Source organism: Myxine glutinosa, chromosome 5, assembly GCF_964187855.1.
Source record: "Myxine glutinosa chromosome 5, kmMyxGlut1.1, whole genome shotgun sequence".
NCBI classification, from domain to species: Eukaryota; Metazoa; Chordata; class Myxini; order Myxiniformes; family Myxinidae; genus Myxine; species Myxine glutinosa.
In genome coordinates, this window is record NC_136265.1 from 170396350 (window position 1) to 170416244 (window position 19895).

The 19895-nt window shown below is 43.6% G+C and overlaps 1 protein-coding gene across 1 annotated transcript in view; it reads right to left on the bottom strand.

Annotated features, from left to right (window-relative positions):
* LOC144892422 (serine/threonine-protein kinase D3-like) overlaps nt 1–19895 on the bottom strand; it is an 86252-nt gene that overhangs the window by 30636 nt on the left and 35721 nt on the right. The window contains exon 2 of the mRNA XM_078779065.1: nt 1146–1284. Coding sequence (XP_078635191.1) covers nt 1146–1284 — 139 coding nt within the window. The remainder of the gene's footprint in view (nt 1–1145; nt 1285–19895) is intronic.

Genomic DNA, 19895 nt, shown 5'->3' on the forward strand with positions numbered 1-19895 from the left:
TGTCAAAATAATTAGTCTACCCCACGAATGTTGTATTCCCATTATTGATGAAAATGTTAATTCCGAAAGTCCCAGCCGGCTCCGAGATACAGCTCGAAAATTGGCAGAAAAAGAATCCAAAATGGTAGTTTACGACTCATCAGCGGTTGAGGAAACTCTGAGGGTACCATTAACAATTGGGGTACTAATTGTATAAATAAACCCCATGGAACAGCAATCAGCCTCCCGTTATCCTGTAGGCGTATTGTATTGGGGGAGACGAATAATAAACCAGATCAAAAAATATATTGGAATCAGGATTTTCGCAAAAAGAAACTAGAGGTTCCAGGGAACATGAACTCAACTGGTCTATATCAATATGGTTAGAATATGCATAATATAATAGAACCACAAACTATATAGTTTATATGTGCTAAAGAGGTGCAGTAACGTTGAAGGTATCTCATGTACAGGAAATTAGAAAAAATTGAGTTTTAAGTGAGGCATGACAAGTAAGACTACAATTACTTTTCTCAGATTTCAGACTTGAATTTATTATATGTGTTGAGTTTTGTTACATACTGTCTCCACACCAAGTTTCAGCCTTCCAGCTATATTAGGAAGTACCAGATTGACAAAAATTGATTTTCAATATGGCCACCCTGCCGCGACCATTTTTGGGCGTGCAACGCCCAAATGCAATCCCAAACTAGTTTATGTCTTAAAGATGCTGCATAACAAGTTTCATCAAATTTAATCAATATTTGTGACTTTTAGAGCGTAGACGTCGAATTGTTTACAGACAGACAGACAGACGACGACGGACACTGGGTGTCGACAAAAACTCAGCTGGACATAGTCCAGTTGAGTTAAAAACGACAATAGTGATCCCCTCTGTATTCTTCTGCCTGTTTTTCATGGCCTGCTTATACAGCAGGATCTTCACGATGAGCAAGGACATTACACTTCACTTGACTTCATCTTGGATAAATTTAATCTCTTACACAACCTCACATAAGAATGTCTCAGGACAAAATGCTGTTGATGTTATGCTATTGGCATTGTGAAATCACATCATCATCACACCTTATTTTTGTGTATTGTCGTTTTACAATCCCTGCTTGGACAGATCTGAATGGTTTTGTTCACATCTAATGTTAGCTTACCCGATAGAACAACCTCGATCAAGTCGCCCTCCTGGATCGTGTCAGATGGCGAGAGGAGCTGCAGCACGTTTTTGGACAGTATGTCATGCCGGAAAAGCAAGATCTTGTCATACATGCCGTAGAAGCCACACTCTGGAAACTTGTGGGTAGGATGGGGAAAGGAAGGGAAAGTGAACAGCATGAGTTAGAAAATCCACATTTTAAATCACATATTAACATGACATGGAAACTCAAATGTGAAAAGGTCATTTGGTTCAACAAAGATGCATAATATTTCCAACACTGCCCATGAAAGTGAATACTTCCTGAGCCCAAAGAAAATAGCTGAGGTAGTTGTGAAATGTATATAGGGCATTGGCCTGTTTACATTGCCATTTGAATGCCCGACTCATAATATAAGAAACCCAGGTTCAAATCGCAGACACCAGATGTGTTTGTCCATTGTCAACTGGTGCCATTGTAATTTCCTTAATGGACACGGTCGACTAATGTCCATGGCAGGCATGACACACACACACACACACACACACACACACACACACACACACACACACACACACACACACACACACACACACACACACACACACTTCAAGACCTGAATTGGTTCCACAAAAACTAAAACGAGACAAACCAAACTGTCCAGACCATGGAGAGACTACAAAAAGGCTTTTGATAGTGTTCCACATTAATAGATGATAAAATGCATGCAATTGCACAAGATCAACCCCCCAAATAATCAAACCGATTTAGAAAGCAATGGAGCTTTGGAATACCACATTGACATTACAGCACTTGGAAGGAAAAATCGAAGTACCAGGGATGAACATAGGTCGAAGGATCTTCCACTGAGACAGCCTTCCCCTTCACCACCCCCACTCACTCTTGTTTTGCCATGTCCCTGGCCACAATGAGCAACCTCATTAATGAGCAAGGATGCGGATACATCCTAACAGCCAATGGAAGAAGGTCCAAAGAAACAGGGAAGATGACACATCCACTGTGCAGTGTGCATGCATGATTTAAAATTATTCACACCAAACAATGAAAAAACAGCAGAACAACTGAAATTAGTGAAACAGTACTCCGACGACATTCAAATGGAATTTGGTGTAAGTAGGTGCACCCAGTGCATATTCGTACAAGGTAAACTGCCAAAAACAAACAACATCAAAATCGACCTAAATACAACAATACAGGAGCGAGACAATGAAGCACCTTACAAATACCTCGGAGTAGAAAATACCTCGGAGTAGAAAATACATCGGAGTTTTACATCGGAGTAGAAAAGGAGCGACTGAATATGACACAAACAAATGCGCAGAACATGCCAAAGAATACCTGCATACAAGGAGGAATATCCTAAAAGCATGCCTCTCCCAAAGAAACAAAATCAGTCATAAACCAAGTTGGGTGGTTATTAATTGTTGTTAATCACATACTGTATGTCGGGTTGTCGTCAATTGTTGTTAATCACATATGTAGTCGGGTTGTTGTTAATTGCTGGTAGACGAGGTAATTGGTTCACGAGTTATCAAGTGACCACTATATTCGTCATGTGTGTGCGTCTGTCTGTGTGAGTGTCTGTGTGTCTGTCTGTCCGCAGCATAACTACCCGATGATATCATCCGATCTTGATGAAACGTGGGTGGGAGGCTGATATCTTGATCTAGTTGTGTCCTGCCTCGAGTGGGCGTATTGCGCCCATTGTGGGCGGAGCCACGCCCGAAAAATATGTCTTTTTAGGAGGTAATCGAGTTCAAGCTACATCTTCTCCGAGGGGTTTGGTGGAATCTGACAGGGGTTTCGATATTTGGTTAGGCCAATGTCATGTGTCTAGCCCCACGGAGCTCGATTTTTCATTTTTCATTTTTTTTTTTTTTTTCATTTCATTTTTCACCGAATTTTCGGTATTGTGTAGCTAACTAACCTCATAACTGATTATACATTATTTTCTATCTCATTTCAAGGTCAGTAACCTTCGTTTTGACATTTCCGGGTCTGGCCTGTCCGGGCCTGTTTCGGTTATAGTCCGTCCTTTGTCATTGAATACCGCTCACTAGTGAACCATCGTCGTCTCCTGACTTGTTTAGTTTAAATCGGAGATAACTCCTAATGAGGCCAGAGATCTGGGGACCTTGTGAGGCCCAGTGGCGGAGACCTTTTGGAGGACTCAGAGGGGGAGGGAAAGGGGTGGGCAACCCCCAGCTTTTCAATATTTTTTCGTGACCATGACTCCCCCCCTGGGGTGGGGTCAAAAAGTCAAATACTGAAAAATACAATTACGGCACATTTTTGAATGAAACTTTGTGTATGCAGATAACATTGGGAGACACATGAAATATGGAACGATTTTTTGGGGATTTCATTACAGGTTCATGCCTCAGGGGGTGGGGACTTAGGATCACAGGTGTCAAAACAGGAAGAAACTAGAACGGCACTCAGTAGAGAGCATACCTCCACCAGGTGAACAGTTTACGTTTTGTATCCCAGAGTAGACCAGAAAATCACAATACAGAATCACCTTTAATCAAAATCATCCATCCACAACTTTTTGAGATGTCCTGCAATATATCGTTTTTGGTCATATCTTCCAATGGTGAAGAATCATTTTAAAAATTATACTAGCCGGATCCGGATCCGGATCTTCACCAAAATTGAATCGATTCTTCCTTGTCACTCACCCAACATCTCCACCAAGTTTCGTCCAAATCCGTTCAAAACTTTTTGAGATATCCTGTTCACAAACGGACAGACAGACAGACAGACGTGAAAACATAACCTCCATCCCCCTTTGGTGGCAGAGGTTAAAAAAAAATTACTCAAAATTTGATTATGTATCAATCCTAGTCAAACCTTTTGCCATCTTTCAACTTTAGGTGCTTTAGGTGGGAAGCATGGGGTTTGCGATGGTGAGCCATTCACTTCACTGTAGTTTTATGGCTGTTAATCAATTTTCATCAAATAAAGGAACTAATGAATATATTTGTATTTCCATATACAGTATTATTTATAAAATTACATCACAGGTTCATTATTTGTACATTCTTATAAAACATCATCTTAATTTTCATTATAGTCAATTGACTCAACATTGCGTTACGTATAGTGCAGAGTTAGCACGACCTTTGTTGTACTGTACGTAATCTCTCACGCCACTATGCTCATCACGATACCTTGTAGATAGATGATCAATATCAGGAGTCTGTCCGTCCAAACATTTGAATAGAAGATTCAAGTAGGGGTACAAGGTAATTGAATGCATTGCTAAATACTGCATGTGATTCTAAGCCTCCAATGGTTTTTGATTTAAGAGTGATATCCATATTTTCATAATGGTCATGATGGAAAAGTGCAAGGTACAATTAACTCGAAATATTTTGTCCCTCTGATAAAATACTCACATGGAGTATTTGACAAAGCGCTAATGACATCACCATTTTCTCCCTACACTATGTGAGGATAATCACCGTGCGAAATAGAAGGACATTGTGGTGGTTGATGAAAACTGGGCCTTGGCATTGTAAGCCTGTAGTAAACATCACAGCTGTGTCTGACTCCATCCAAGGATCACTGACAAGCGAAGTGAAGCTCATCAGCCCAACTGCTTAGCAGTCGAGCTTCTCCGAGTTAGGATGTGTCGTGAATGACAGTTTTATTTCTTACAGGAATTCACACTTGATTAACTGTTGGAAAAGTACAGCTTTTGAGAAACGACTCTTAAAAATTGATGGGCGGGAACAATTTACACAATATACGGTAAAATATAACCGGTTACCGGCTATTAAGAACAACTATGCATATTAAACGAAAATAGCAATGAATACAGTCTCACCGAATGCAAAAAAGACGAAAGAAAAATATAAAGCGAAACCTGGTGTTGGCTTAGCGGTTAGGGTGCCGGCTTGGGATCCTGGGTTCGAATCCCGGTCGATCGCTGAATTAACACCAGGGGGGTTGACTCAGCCTGTCATCCTTCCGAGGTCGGCAAATTGAGTACCAGTTCACTGGTAATTCCTTGTGTGTCGCAAGAGACGACCGACAGGGTTGGTGGCAGGAAGGGCATCCGGCCATAAAACATTGCTTCAAAAAAGGGGACCACGGTGCCCGAAAAAGGCCAACCCCTGCTCTGTGGGGAAAAATGGCCTCCAAGGTGGTTCTTCTATAAACCAACAACTGGGAGAATGATAAAAGAGCATGAAGGTTTTTTTTTTTTTGTTTTTTTTAGGTTGGACAGATTGGGGATATATAAATAAGGCTCAATGGATTGGCTAAAAATAAGGGACTGACACTGCCAGGACTAAAAACAACACCCGACAAAGGGCGGATGAGTTCCCTTCGGGAGCCAATGGGCATTCAGTAAGGAGATGGTATCCCCTAAAAAACACCCATCTGGATTGGACCGGTTTGTGGCAACTCAGGTAACCATGAGGGGTAGTAGAACCCTTGATGTGAGGCAGATGAGCTAGTATTAGCCAAATGCAACAATCAAAAGGTGGATGAGGTACTATTTAGCCAATGGCAACCACAAAATTACACCCATGGGGAAGAGGGTCGGTACATAGTATCACCGAAGCCATGGAAGGCATGTTCTCCGTCCATGGATGACACTGCAGTTCAATCCTTCCCTGACTTTTGTACCATTTTCATGGTATGGGTGGCCACTGATATTTGTTGTCAGTGCTTATTCATTTAAAAAAGAACAAAAAGGTCAATTCAACTGAGATGGAGAACAAAACATAATAAATGCCCAAAAACAAGGACACTACATCAATGGCTTTAAGAAAATGGCGGGACTGAGTCAATCAGACAGGTGTAGCTTCTGCAAGGTAGAAACAAAGTACAAGCCACCTCCGATAGGGATGTAAATAAACTAATGTCAGAACAACTGCACACCCAAAGGCACAACAAGGTATGCAGAGTAATCCACTGGCACATCTGCAAAAAATTAAATATCCCAGTTCCAGAAAACTCAAAAACACGAACCAAAAGTGATAATTCAGAACAAGGAAGTTAGTAACATTCATGCATGACCTGATGATCCCATCGAGCATGAAAATGGAAAACACAGCATTGTGACCGGATATAGTACTTGGGTACAAAAAAAGGAAGGATGGCATTGCTAATTGACACAATACCTAGTGCCTTTGGCCTAAACAACGCAGAAATCAAGAAAATGGCCAAATAGCAAGATCTCAAAAATGAAGTGAAAAGAGCCTGGAAGCTGAAGAACGCTGAAATTGCACCAGTGATAAATTGGAGCAATGACTATGATAAAGAAGAACTTTACAGAGATCTTAAAAACCATCCCTGGGAACATCATTACAAACTACAATTGGAAACTGTCCGAAACTTGGGAAGGGGAGGGGGGGGGGGGGGGCGGGGATCCTGAAAAGTTTGAAAACAACTTTGAAAACTAGAACGGCACGTAGAACGCATACATCCACCAGGCTAAACAGTTTACGTTTTGTATCCCACCTTTAGGTCAGATCTTGATCGGGACGTGAACCAAAATCGAATCGCCTTGTTTTTCTCACTTGCCCAGCTCATCCACCAAGTTTTGTCACAAGTCGTCCATAACTTTTTGAGATATCGTTATATATATCGTTATTGGCGCTATCACCCAATGGTGAAAAATCACTGAACAAAATTTAAATTCTCATATCGGGATCCAGATTCTGATGTTCACCAAAATCTAACTGGTTCGCCTTGTCACACAACCAAACCGTCCACCAAGTTTCGTACAAATCCGTCCACAACTTTTTGACATATCCTGCTATATATATGCATGATACTACCAGACATTTTTAGCCCTATCTCCCAATGATGAAGAATCACTAAAAAAAATTGAGGAGCCGGATCCGAATCCGGATCTTCACCAAAATCTAATCATTTCGTCCTTGTGACATACGCTACATCTGTGTCAAATTTCGTTTGAATCCGTCCACAACTTTGTGAGATATCTTGTTCACAGACAAGCAGACAAACAAACAGGGGTGAAAACATAACCTGCATCCACCTTCGGTGGCGGAGGTAATGAGAGTGTAGAAAACCAACTTCCTCAAAGGATACTACTTGATTCGTCTTGTTTTTCAAGGCTTGCTGTGCATTCATTTCCCATGATGACATTTCCACTGTGGTTTCCATCACCCATTCCCTTCTCCAACTACTCACTATGCACACGTCTTATTGACTATCACACTGTTTGCATTGGCTCGTGCTATCAGTTGGAGGTGAAATATGGCAAGTTCATCAAAGCTCAAGCATTTACTAACCTAACCAAAGGCGAAGAAATATGGTTTTCCTCGGTCATTACCAATATTCAGCAAAGTCATTATGACCTACAAAGCTAGATCATAGTTACACGTCTTGACAATTCACTTCTCAGCAAGACAAAACTGCAGACATAAACCAAAATAGTGTAGGCCAAGGCATTCGCATGCACTATTATAGCATGGGTGGCAAAATCCACCTGAATAAACAAAAGAATGAGCGAGGAATCGTGGAAAAGAGAAAATTAGGAATAAAAAGCTATGAGCGGGAATTTGAAATTTGTTCAGGGTGGTGGCGATAACTTGCCTACTCTTCGCGAAGGACACCGTGGGATTTCTAATATGCGCCAACTACTGTTGGCAGATGGGACGCTCAGTTTAACGTCCATCCGAGGGGCAGCACACATGTTGATGCCTCGCCCTGCCTGTAAGATGCGAGGATGACAGCTTGCAGCTGGGCGGAGATTCAAACCCAGGCTAGATGGCTCAGAGGTGAGTGTGCGTACCTCTAGGCGTCTAGGGTCTAGGCCATCCCATACCCCTAGGTCTAGGCCATCCCATACCTCTAGGTCTAGGCCATCCCATACCCCTAGGTCTAGGCCATCCCATACCTCTAGGTCTAGGCCATCCCATACCCCTAGGTCTAGGCCATCCCGCCAGCCCTGCACAATGTGCATTAAAAACAGCAATGCAAAGGATCATCCCAATTAAACTGGTTCTGATAAGATACACTTTTGCAATGAGCTGCCTATTATAACATCTTCACTACAGAGGACACGTACAAAAAATAATTACTTGGACAAAGAAACAAGAGGACTGATGTTGATACTGGCAGACAAATGTCTAACAAGATGGTGCAGATATAGCGCACTTGCCGTTTGAGCTGTCGAGTCTGGGTTGGATTCTCAACTGTCCAACCAAATTCCAAATTCCTGTCCGACCTAAAGGGGCACTGCATCAGGAGTACAGTTATGTGCTAAGTTGTAAAGATATAACTCGTGTGGACTGAATTTCAATCAAATCCCGATTAAGCATGCAATTAATCAACGATGACTTACCCAGCACAATAATTATAATAATGCTATAATTTCTAGGTAATGAAGAAGAGTTTTTATTAAATCACATGTAACATAATTCAGGTGACCTTATGGGATGGCATGTCGTCTGTCCATCCGTAAACACTTCCGTCTTCTCCGAAACTGCTGATGGGATTGTGACCTAACTTGGCTAAAATGATCTTTGGTAAGGTAGAACTCAAGTTTGTTCAAAACATACTCCCCATCCACCTATAAGTAGGTCATTGTAAGGTTTACAGGTCCCAAAATTACTTCATCTAGTTTGGCCAACAGGAAAACCTTTAACAACATTCTTCTCTCAAACCACTTAACCAAATTTTAAATTTGTGATCAACTACCCAAGGGAAATGTAGTCGGTTGACAATGACATCAGTCACGTGATATGACAGCCATATTGGATCATAAGAAAACCATTAAAAATCCACTTCTGAAACCGATTAACCGATTAATGCGAAACTCAAAATATATGAACGACTGACCTTTGGGAACGTTTGGTTAAAAGAAGCTGAGTGGAAACACAATATGGCTGCCAGTGACATCATAATAGAGACACCTTGGAGTTGCACCTTATCAAATAGAGCAATTTTAACACAACAGGAAGTGACATCATCATACCAGAAGCAGACAATGGCTCAAAAACTAAGGCTCATAGACAGCAGGGAGTTGCACTATTGTGAACATCCTGTCAATACTACCAGACATATTCTGTGTATTATAAATCCAGCTCTTATTTCTACCCTGATCCATCTGTCACTACACTTTTTGGCAAACAGCCAGGTGTGCAACAGGAACATTGGTTGGTCCTCTATTATTTTTTTTGTTTTTTTGATATTCAGTCACAAGATGTGGATTGTCCATAGTTGTGAAAGGCAAAAGGAAAATGCTTTGCAATTCCAATAATTGTTTATACACCATGGTCTGGTGATTGCATTACACAAACCTGTATATTATTGACTTAATGCAAGCATCATTACACGCAGCTGGACTCAGAAGGTGCATTTGTGCCTTTTGAGTGGGGCTGGGTGTAATCATTGTTTTATAATGTGTAGTTAGAATAAGAGGAGCTTTTTTGTGTAATCAATGTAATCACATTACAAAATAACAAAATTGTGGACCCCATCACCATCACAATGGGAGGTGAGTTCTGCACCAACCAAATTAACCCAAACATCTCAGTAAAGGCAGTCGTTATGTTCTGAAGGACAGCGTGCACCATCTCCAAAGTAGAATGAGGAAAGGACAGTAATTTTGCTTTCAAATGGGGAAACAAATATAAATCTATGATGTTGTAACATCCCGGTGTGTACCCTGGTTTAGAATAGGTACACCGTGTTCCCTGCGTGTCGTAAGAGGCAACTAAAAGGGTTGGCATCAGGAAGGGCATCCGGCCATAAAACATTGCCTCAAAAGGGGAACCATGACAATTACAATTACATATGGGCAGGGTACAGCCCGAAGTACCCCGTGGGGATCCTCACCCCCTCTCGTCAAAAATCAAGGTGGGGAACCCGATCGAAGCAAGGGTGGAAATCACTCCATTTATGATGATGAAACGTCTGATGCCCGATGTGGAGATCGGTTTCTGAGGTTTGGGACATGGAATGTCGGGACAATGACGGGGAGATCAGGAGAAGTGGTGGAAGTATTGGTCAGAAGAAGAGTGGACATATATTGTGTGCAGGAGACGAGATGGAAGGGAAGTGGTGTGAGAATGGTGAAGGGTAGGCAGGGACAGAAATACAAGTTTGCGTGGCAAGGGTGCCCGGAGGGCAAGAATGGTGTTGGTGTCCTGTTTTCTGAAGAGTTTGTAGACAGTGTGGTGAGTGTGACTAGAGTGAGTGATAGGTTGATGATGGTGAAAATGATGATTGGAAAGCTCTTGGTGAACGTCATCTCGGGATATGCTCCGCAGGTTGGTCGAAGCGATGAAGAAAAGGACAAGTTCTGGTGTGCGATAGAGAAGCTGATGGAAAACGTGAAAGATGAGGAAGTTGTTGTGGTAGGAGGAGACCTAAATGGACATGTGGGAAGGAGTATAGATGGTTATGAGGGAGTTCATGGGGGTTACGGATATGGTGTGAGGAATGGAGAAGGTGAAAGGATTTTGGAGTTTGCTGATGGAGCTGGTTTATTGATTTGTAATACTCAGTTCCAGAAAGAGGATAATAAGCTTGTTACGTTGCTTGGTCGATAAGCCTTGGATAATAAGCATGTTACGTTGCTTGGATAATAAGCTTGCTTGGTCGACGACAACCGTTGACTACCTGATGGTGCGTGGGCGAGATCGGGGGCACCTCAGGGACACAAAGATGATCCCGGGGGAGGAGGGTGTTTCACAGCACCACTTGGTTGTCTGAGACATAAGGGTGAAAGGTGTGAGGAGAGCTCGGCGGGTGAAGTACCAACCGAGAATGAAGGTGTGGAGGTTGAAAGATATGACAGTGAAGGAGGCATTAAAAGAGAGGCTGAGTATGGTTGAGGATGATGTGGTTGAGCTTGAAAGTGGTTGGATGTCAATGAAAGATAGTCTGTTGGGAGCCGTTGGCGAGGTATGTGGATGGACAAAAGGACCACTGAGGCACTCGGAAACATGGTGGTGGGATGATGAAGTTGGAAAGAGGATTGACGAGAAGAGGAAGAAGTTCAATGAGTGGCAGAAGGCGAAGGGTACAGGGGCAGAAGAGGCAGAGCATGTAAGTTATAAGGCAGCCAAGAAGGCTGCAAAGAAAGAGGTAGCAAAGGCGCAGGAGGCATATCGGAAAATATTCAGAGAACGCTTGGATTCGGAAGCGGGTCAGAGAACGGTATTCAGGATTGCAAAGCAGATAGCGAAAGAGAGGTGTGATGTGATGGGGGTGAGTTGCTTGAAGGATGAAGTGGGACAAATCATTGTGGACCCAGATGGAATTAAAGGAAATGGAAGAGATATATGGAAATGCTGTTGAATGCAGAGAATGAATAGGACGGCAAAATAGAGAGTAACATAGTTTGAGGACCGGCATAGAAGATAACTGAGAAGGAAGTTGAGGAAGCGATAAAAGCAATGAAGAGTAGAAAAGCGGGAGGGCCGACGGGAGTTGTGGGAGATATGTTGAAGGCAGCGTAAAGTTGGGGTGTGAAGAGAATGACAGAGATTTGTAATCTGGTGGTGAAAGAAGAATGCATTCCAGTGGGTTGGAAACTGAGTACCCTCATCCCTCTATACAAGGGGAAAGGTGACCCTCTGGACTGTGGCTCGTACAGAGCGATAAAGTTATTAGAGCATGGAATGAAGGTATTGGAAAGGGTGTTGGAGAGGAGGATAAGGAAGAAAGTGAAGATCGACGAAATGCAGTTTGTATTTATGCCAGGAAGAGGAATGACAGACGTGCTTTCTATTGTAAGGCAGTTGCAGGAGAAGTACATGGAGAAGAGGAAGAAGTTGTTTCTTGGGTTTGTTGATCTGGAGAAAGCATTTGATAGGGTTTCATGCAAATTGGTCACATAGGCATTGAGGAAGTTAGGAGTGGAGGAATGGTTGATCAGAGTAGTGATGGCAATGTTCAAGAGAGCGTGCACAGCTGTAAGGACGAAGGACGGGAACAGTGGTGAGTTTGAGGTGAAGGTGGGAGTGCATCAGAGGTCGGTACTAGGTCCACTACTATTTGTACCTGTGATGGAGGTGCTGGCTCGGAACGTAAAGGAAGGGTTACCGTGGGAGTTGTTGTGTGCAGATGATCTGGTGTTGATTGCGGAGAGTATGGATGGACTGAAGGAGAAGATGAACAAGTGGAAGTAATGTATGGAGGCGAAAGGTCTGAAGGTGAATATCAGAAAGACAAAGGTGATGGCAAGTGGTAAAGCATGTGGTGAGGTAGAAAGAACTGGGAAGTGGCCACTTCATCCTTCAAGGGTGTCAAGAGTGAATTCCATTCAATGTACAATGTGCGCTGAGTGGGTTCATCAAAAATGGAGTGGTTTGAGAGGGTTATTAACCAGTGTGGCAGCTACATTCAAGTCTAAGGTGTGCACAGAGGGAGCTGCAGATGGAGGAAATGTTGAGTTGGATCTTGGAGATGGTGTGAAGCTGGAAGGTGTGAAAACATTTTGCTACCTAGGAGACATGCTGAATGGAGTCTAAAGTGGATCAGACTCGGCGACGGTTGCTTGGGTGAGATGTGCATGGAAGAAGTTTCGGGAACTGAGTGGCGTGCTGACGAGGAGGGGAGTGTCGTTGAAGCTGAAGGGAAAGGTGTTTGCTGCATGTGTGAGAAGTGTTATGATTTATGGGAGTGAGACATGGGTAATGAACGTACAGCAGCAACGGAAGCTGGAAAGGGTGGAAATGCGAATGGTTCGGTGGATGTGTGGAGTATCGTTGAGAGAGAGGAAGACAAATCATGAATTGCGAAAGATGATGGGAATAGAGCCTGTGATGGATGGTCTGAAGAGAAACAGGTTGAGATGGTTTGGTCATGTGTTGAGGAAGGATGAAAGTGACTGGTTGAGAAGAGTGATGGAAATGAATGTAGAAGGAAGTAGAGGACGGGGAAAACAGAGAAAGACTTGGCTAAAGATGGTGGAAGAAGAAATGCGGACAAGGGGATTAACAAGGGGAGATGCAGAAAATAGGGCAAAATGGAGAAGATTGTCATGGGGCCCGCAAGGCTAACCCCTGCTCTAGCAAGGAAAATGGCCTTAAAATGCCTGTTGTTGTTGTTCATGTTGTAACAGTTACTGACTACAGCAATCACCATGAATAAAGGGGTGTGGTATAAGGTGTGGTACAAGAGAGTGTTATTACAAGTTACCCGATTGCCTCAAATGATAAACAATGAGCAACAAAACGTTGACATTAAACCCTCAAGTGTGGCGGGGCTTTGGATAGGGTTAGTAACATGTAAAAGGGGTTTGAGATACCATGCTGCACTAACAGAGGGTAAAAGGAAAACACTAAACATTTATGAAGCAAAATTTCTTTGCATGGTAAAGATTTTCCAAAAATATACATACAAACTATAACATTCTGCCAAACAAAATGGCCTGGAAGGACTTACAGGTATCCCAATAGTCACACTCAAGGTTATCTAAATTTCAGAATATGGATCTGTGAATAAATCACGGTTGAACCATACAGCATTTATTGTTTGGGGTTTGGTGGGAGAAATTTCTGACGACTGAATTTTAGCACATTTTCTGATGTTATACAAGATTAAAATGGCAATAATCCAATACATCGTGCGTGCACACACACACACACACACACACACACACACACACACACACACACACACACACACACACACACACACACACACACACACACACACACACACACACACACACACACACACACACACACACACACCTTTTATTTGGCCTGTTAGGACAGCATAGACGTATGCACAGTCTCGCATGGATTCAAATCTCGGCCCAGCTATAACTATAATTCTAGCGTTTCCCAGGCAAGGCGATACTTCATGTGTGAATCTGTCTCTTTGATACACATGAAACTCAGTGTCCTGTCTGCCATCATTAGTTGGTGGACATTAAAGATATCACTTTGACCTTAGTGAAGAGGAGGCGCATTATCACCAGCATCCTCAACAAATTAAATTATTATCACCGACATCAGGCCTGGCCAGCTGGTTCATGAAAAACTTGGGCCAAGAATATTCCCCAGCCGAGTCCACAAGGTGGTCGGAGAGGTGGAAATTGTGTATGTGTGTGTGTGTGTATATATATATATATATATACACTACATGGCAAAAAGTATGCGGACACCCCTTCTCATGAGTGGATTCGGCTATTTCAGCCACACCCATTGCGGACAGGTATATAAAATCAAGCACACAGCCATGCAATCCCCATAGACAAACATTAGCAGTAGAATGGGCCGTACTGAAGAGCTCAGTGACTTTCATCGTGGCATCGTCATAGGATGCCACCTTTCCAACAAGTCAGTTCGTCAAATTTCTTCCCTGTTAGAGCTGCGCCAGTCAACTGGAAGTGCTGTTATTGTGAAGTGAAAACGTCTAGGAGCAACAACAGCTCAGCCGCGTAGTGGTAGGCCACACAAGCTCACAGAACGGGACTGCCGAGTGGTGAAGCGCGTAAAAACCGTCTGTCCTCGGTTGCAACACTCACTACCGAGTTCCAAACTGCCTCTGGAAGTAACATCAGCACAACAACTGTTCGTCAGGAGCTTCATGAAATGGGTTTGCATGGCTGAACAGCCACACACAAGCCTAAGATCACCATGCGGAATGCCAAGCGTCGGCTGGAGTGGTGTAAAGCTCGCAGCCATTGGACTCTGAAGCAGTGGAAACGCGTTCTCTAGAGTAATGAATCACGCTTCACCATCTGGCAGACTGACGGACGAATCGGGGTTTGGCGTATGCCAGGAGAACGAACGCTACCTGCCCGAATGCATAGTGCCAACTGTAAAGTTTGGTGTTTGAGGAATCATGGTCTGGGGCTGTTTTTCATGGTTCGGGCTCGGCCCCTTAATTCCAGTGAAGGGAAATCTTAACGCTACAGCATACAATTGTGTGCTTCCAACTTTGTGGCAACAGTTTGGGAAAGGCCCTTTCCTGTTTGGGGAAGCAAAGTCCATACAGAAATAATGTTTGTCGAGATCGGTGTGGAAGAACTTGACTGACCTGCACAGAGCCCTGAACTCAACACCATCGAACACCTTGAGGATGAATTGGAACGCCAGCTACGAGCCAGGCCTAATCGCCCAACATCAGTGCCCAACCTCACTAATGCTCTTGTGGCTGAATGGAAGCAAGTCCTTGCAGCAATGTTCCAACATCTAGTCTAGTGGAAAGCCTTCCCAGAAGAGTGGAGGCTGTTATAGCAGCAAAGGGAGGAACAACTCCTCCATATTAATAGAACCATATTAATGCCCATGATTTTGGAATGAGATGTTCGACGAGCACATACGGGTGTGATGTTCGGATGTCCACATACTTTTGGCCATGTAGTGTATATATATATATATCCCACATGTAATTCCTTACGTATTATATTGACATATATGAGGGATTTTTTTTTAAACCTTGACATGTGTTGGACAAGTATCTTGTGCATAACATTTTGGACACTCTCCAATCAACGTACACAGGATGGATGTGAAGAACTTCGAACCAAGTCACGACAGTGCAAGTGCTTTGGAAAGGAAAGTTTGATGTGTCCACAAAGATGAGACCACAACATCCACAGGATGTAACACCTCAGCTTCTGCACATGGCAAACCTGCATAGCCCTAGTGAGGAAAAACATCCCCCTTTCCTCTTTGCGTCCCTGCCAACCTACCGAGCAACGCACAACGGCCTTTGGCTTGGCTCCCGCCTCTCAGTGCAGCTCGGTGCCCAGCCGAGGTCCCCAACCGGTGTCCCATCCGTTCTGCCTTCCCACCCTGACTGAAGTGACGAGTGCATTCCCATCACCTACAAAAGCTAACTCAGCAAACACTCGGCACTGCCTGTGCCAGCACCAAGGCTGGTACGAATCAAAAACATCTGCTGTCACAAAAAAACCCCACTCCCACACAACCCCCGCCATTTCCCATCTATCCCTTTGATAATTTACTCTACCATCATATCTCCTTCCATCTCCCTTTCCCTCCCTTCTATTTGTCATGTCAAAACACGACTTACAAAAGAACAAAGGACAGTCCAAGCACTGTCAACGCTATAGCTTATTGGTGGGAGTCTTCACATTCACACCGAAGCGCATTTGGATTGAGGGTCTGTACACTTCATTCTCATGGAATATCAACCACCTGCAGGGAAATGTTCAGAAACTCAACAACAACAATAACAACAATCATGCACAAGAGAAAACAAAGTGAGAGATGAAAGCGTATTTCCTTTTCGTTCTTTTGAGCCTTCAACCCCCATTGTCCTTCCTTTAAGCAAACGGAGATTCAGAAGGTTATCGCCGAAAACAGCTCGCCAATCAAATTGGGTGTTCACAAAGCAAATTACACGACGGTATCAGGCAATTGAACCCAGAATACAATTCCAAATCGATCCATATAGAGGGAACTTTGGCACACTTATCCTTGCATTGGATACAGTGCAAACAATCACAGGGAAAATGCAGTTTGATAAAGGCAGCCGATCAATTCGGAAAAAAGGCAACCCGCACCACAAGCTCGGGGTTTACTCGTAAGCGACTAGACCACAAATAAACGGTATTGATGGTAGAAACAAGCAAGTAGGTGTAGATTAAACTGGCAAACCCCCAGACATAGAAGGAAAACGAGGGTAAAGAGAAAAGGGTTAATTCAACTAGGTTGCTTCTTACTTTCTGAAAACTAACTGCCTTAGCTGCGAATGCCGATAAGATGTTTGTACAATTGATAAACAATTGAGGGAGGGTTTATAATGCAGCACAAAACAATATGACTCATGACAACTAACCCTGCTCCTAACACCGACCCAACCCTCCCTCCTCTCCTATCTGATCACCAACGTCGTTTCCTTGTCGAGTTAGGTTATCCTAGCTTTATTGGTAATTGAAGTACGAGTTGGCCTGCACAATTCACATCTACGTACACGTACACGTACACGTACACGCACACGCACACACACTGCCTTCAGAAAATATTCACACCCCTTGACTTTTTCACATTTTGTTATGTTACAGCATGAATTTAAAATGGTCTAAATTGAGATTTTTTTTACAGGGTAGCCCGTCGGGCAATGCCATCTAGAACATTATTTGTCTGTCTGTATGTACATATCCCCACAAATGTAAACCAATCAGAGCTGAGAATCTGGTCACTTTTTTTAAATTTATTATTGTTGGATGGTCCAGGCACGGACTGTATAGCCCTCATCGAGGCCAGGCCATTCATAAAACAGAATAAAAGTGTATGATGAAAAGTATGATGAAAAGTGTATGATGTTTGTTTGTGAGAAAGAGAGATTGAAGCTAGCCCAGTAGTTGTAGTTTGAGTGAGACAGAAAGTAAGACCAGCAATCCTGACACGGAGAGTATAAGATGGTTCCGGGCACCACTTTAACCCTCCGAAGTCAGGATGGTTCTGCAAATTTTTGGTTCAACCAGGATGGTTTCAAACCAGGATGGTTCTGCAAAGGTTCTTGCAAATTTTGATTCTGCAACTGGACCTGATGGCATCAGCCCACGGGTCCTAAAATCATGTTCTTCCGCTCTTTCACTCCCTCTCTCTGTTCTCTTCACCCTCTTTTGCTCAAGGTCATCTTCCATCTGCTTGGAAATCTGCCAACATCACCGCTTTGCACAAAAAAGGTGCAAAAACAGATCCCAGCAACTACAGACCAATCACCCTTCTCCCAATTATCAGCAAAGTCATGGAATCCATCATTGCTTCAGATATGAAATCTTTCCTCTTCTCCAATGGCTTGATCTCTGATCATCAATTTGGTTTCAGACCTGGACACTCAACTCTGGACATGCTGCTTCTGCTTTCTCAACAATGGATGGAGGTCCTCAACGCCAAACAGGAAATTAGAGCAGTTTCCCTTGACATATCACGTGCCTTCGATACGGTCTGGCCCCCCGCTCTGCTCACCAAACTCTCCTCTTTTGGTATCCATGGAAATCTCCACGCATGGCTGGCGGACTTCCTCTCTAGTCGTAGTCAACGTGTGGCCCTGAATGGGTTTCTCTCATCTCCTCTTCCTGTTCAGGCTGGAGTTCCCCAAGGCAGTGTTCTGGGCCCTGTGCTTTTTCTGGTCTTCATCAATGATCTCTCTGACTCTCTTGAAAATCCTCTCTATCTCTTTGCTGACGACTCTACTCTCTGTCGCTCCATTCTTCATCCCTCAGATCGGCAGTCTGCAGCCTCCTCACTCTCTGCAGACCTTGACAAAATCACAGACTGGGCAAACAAGTGGAACATGTCTTTCAATCCTGACAAATCTCACACTCTTACGATGTCTCTCCGAAAAGACCGACTGGACAACCCTCCCATCCACTTTCTGAATAATCCTCTCCAAGAAGTTCTGTCACTCAAGCTTTTGGGTCTCACTATCTGCCATGATCTTTCCTGGAAAAACCACATTTCAAATCTGGCCTCCAAAGCCAGTCGCCGACTGGGCATCCTCCGTCGTGCGAAGTCCTTCCTTGGCACACCTGAGCTCCTCACCACATACAAGGCTTTCATCCGCAGCTCAATGGAATACTGCTCTCCCCTCTGGGCTGGTGCTCCTGCCTCACACCTAGCTCGCCTTCGCGCTATTGAAACCAAAGCATTCAGAATCATTGGAATCTCCCGCGATGAAGCTAACTCCAAGGGCCTCTCACTCACTCACCGCAGGCAGGTTGGTGGTCTTTCCGTCTTCTACCGACTCCTCTCTGGCCTTGCCCCCCCCCCAGCTCTCTCTGGGCTCTGTCCCGCAAATATTCCTACAGGTCGCACAAGATCTGCCTGCAACCCTCTTTTGGTTAAACTGCCAAAATCAAGACTCTCTGCTCACCTTCACTCCTTCATTCCTCTTTTCTCCCACCTCTGGAACAAACTCCCTCACTCTCTTCAATCCCACTCCACCCTCCAAGTCTTTAAAACAGCTGTTCACCACCATCTCTTATCTTCCTCCATCCAAAACCTTGATCTTTTCTACCCCCGCTAATTTCACCCCAATTCCACTTTTTGAAATACCAACTTCTGTCCTGGAAGTCCTTGGTGTCCTTGTGCTTTATACTTCTCCCTCCCCCCCCCCCCCCCCCCCATGCCTCCTCCCCCCGGGCCCTCTCCCTTCCACACATCTCCCTGCTCTCGGATGTTGTGTTTGTGTGCTTCCCCTTTTCTCCCCATCTTGTCTTCCGCTCCCTCTTTTTGTGTATTTTGTTTGTCTGGTCGATTTGTTTGTGAAGTAAATGTTAGCTCTTTCACGAGCCTCGATTCAGTATACAAAAAAATATATAAAAAAATAAAAAATGGTAGTAATACCCTGAGCGGTGGCTGTCTTCAACATACTACCTAAAAGACAGAAGGACAGCGTTTAGTAACCTTTAACGTTGCATATTTTACAAAAGGGAAATAAAATAACCTTCTGTGTACCGTTTTGGGGTCCCCTTGGGTGTTGTAAGGGAGGTAGGTGGTTTCAGAAATTCCTCAATCCAATTATCATTTTGAATATGTGATCGACATGGACCTTGCTCCTGAATCAGGAAGTGAACAGATGACAACGTTTAGCTGGTTTGAAAATATCGCAATACAATTGCGATTACCTCCACCATCAAAGGTGGATGGAGGTTATGTTTTCACCCCTGTCTGTCTGTTTGTTACTTGCAAAATCGAAGATTATTCAAGTATAATGGTCAGTTGCATTTGTTACTTGCAAAATCGAAGATTTTTCAAGTATATTGGTCGGTTGTGTTTGTGTTTCTGTCTGTCTATTTCTCTGTCTGTCTGTTTGTTTGTT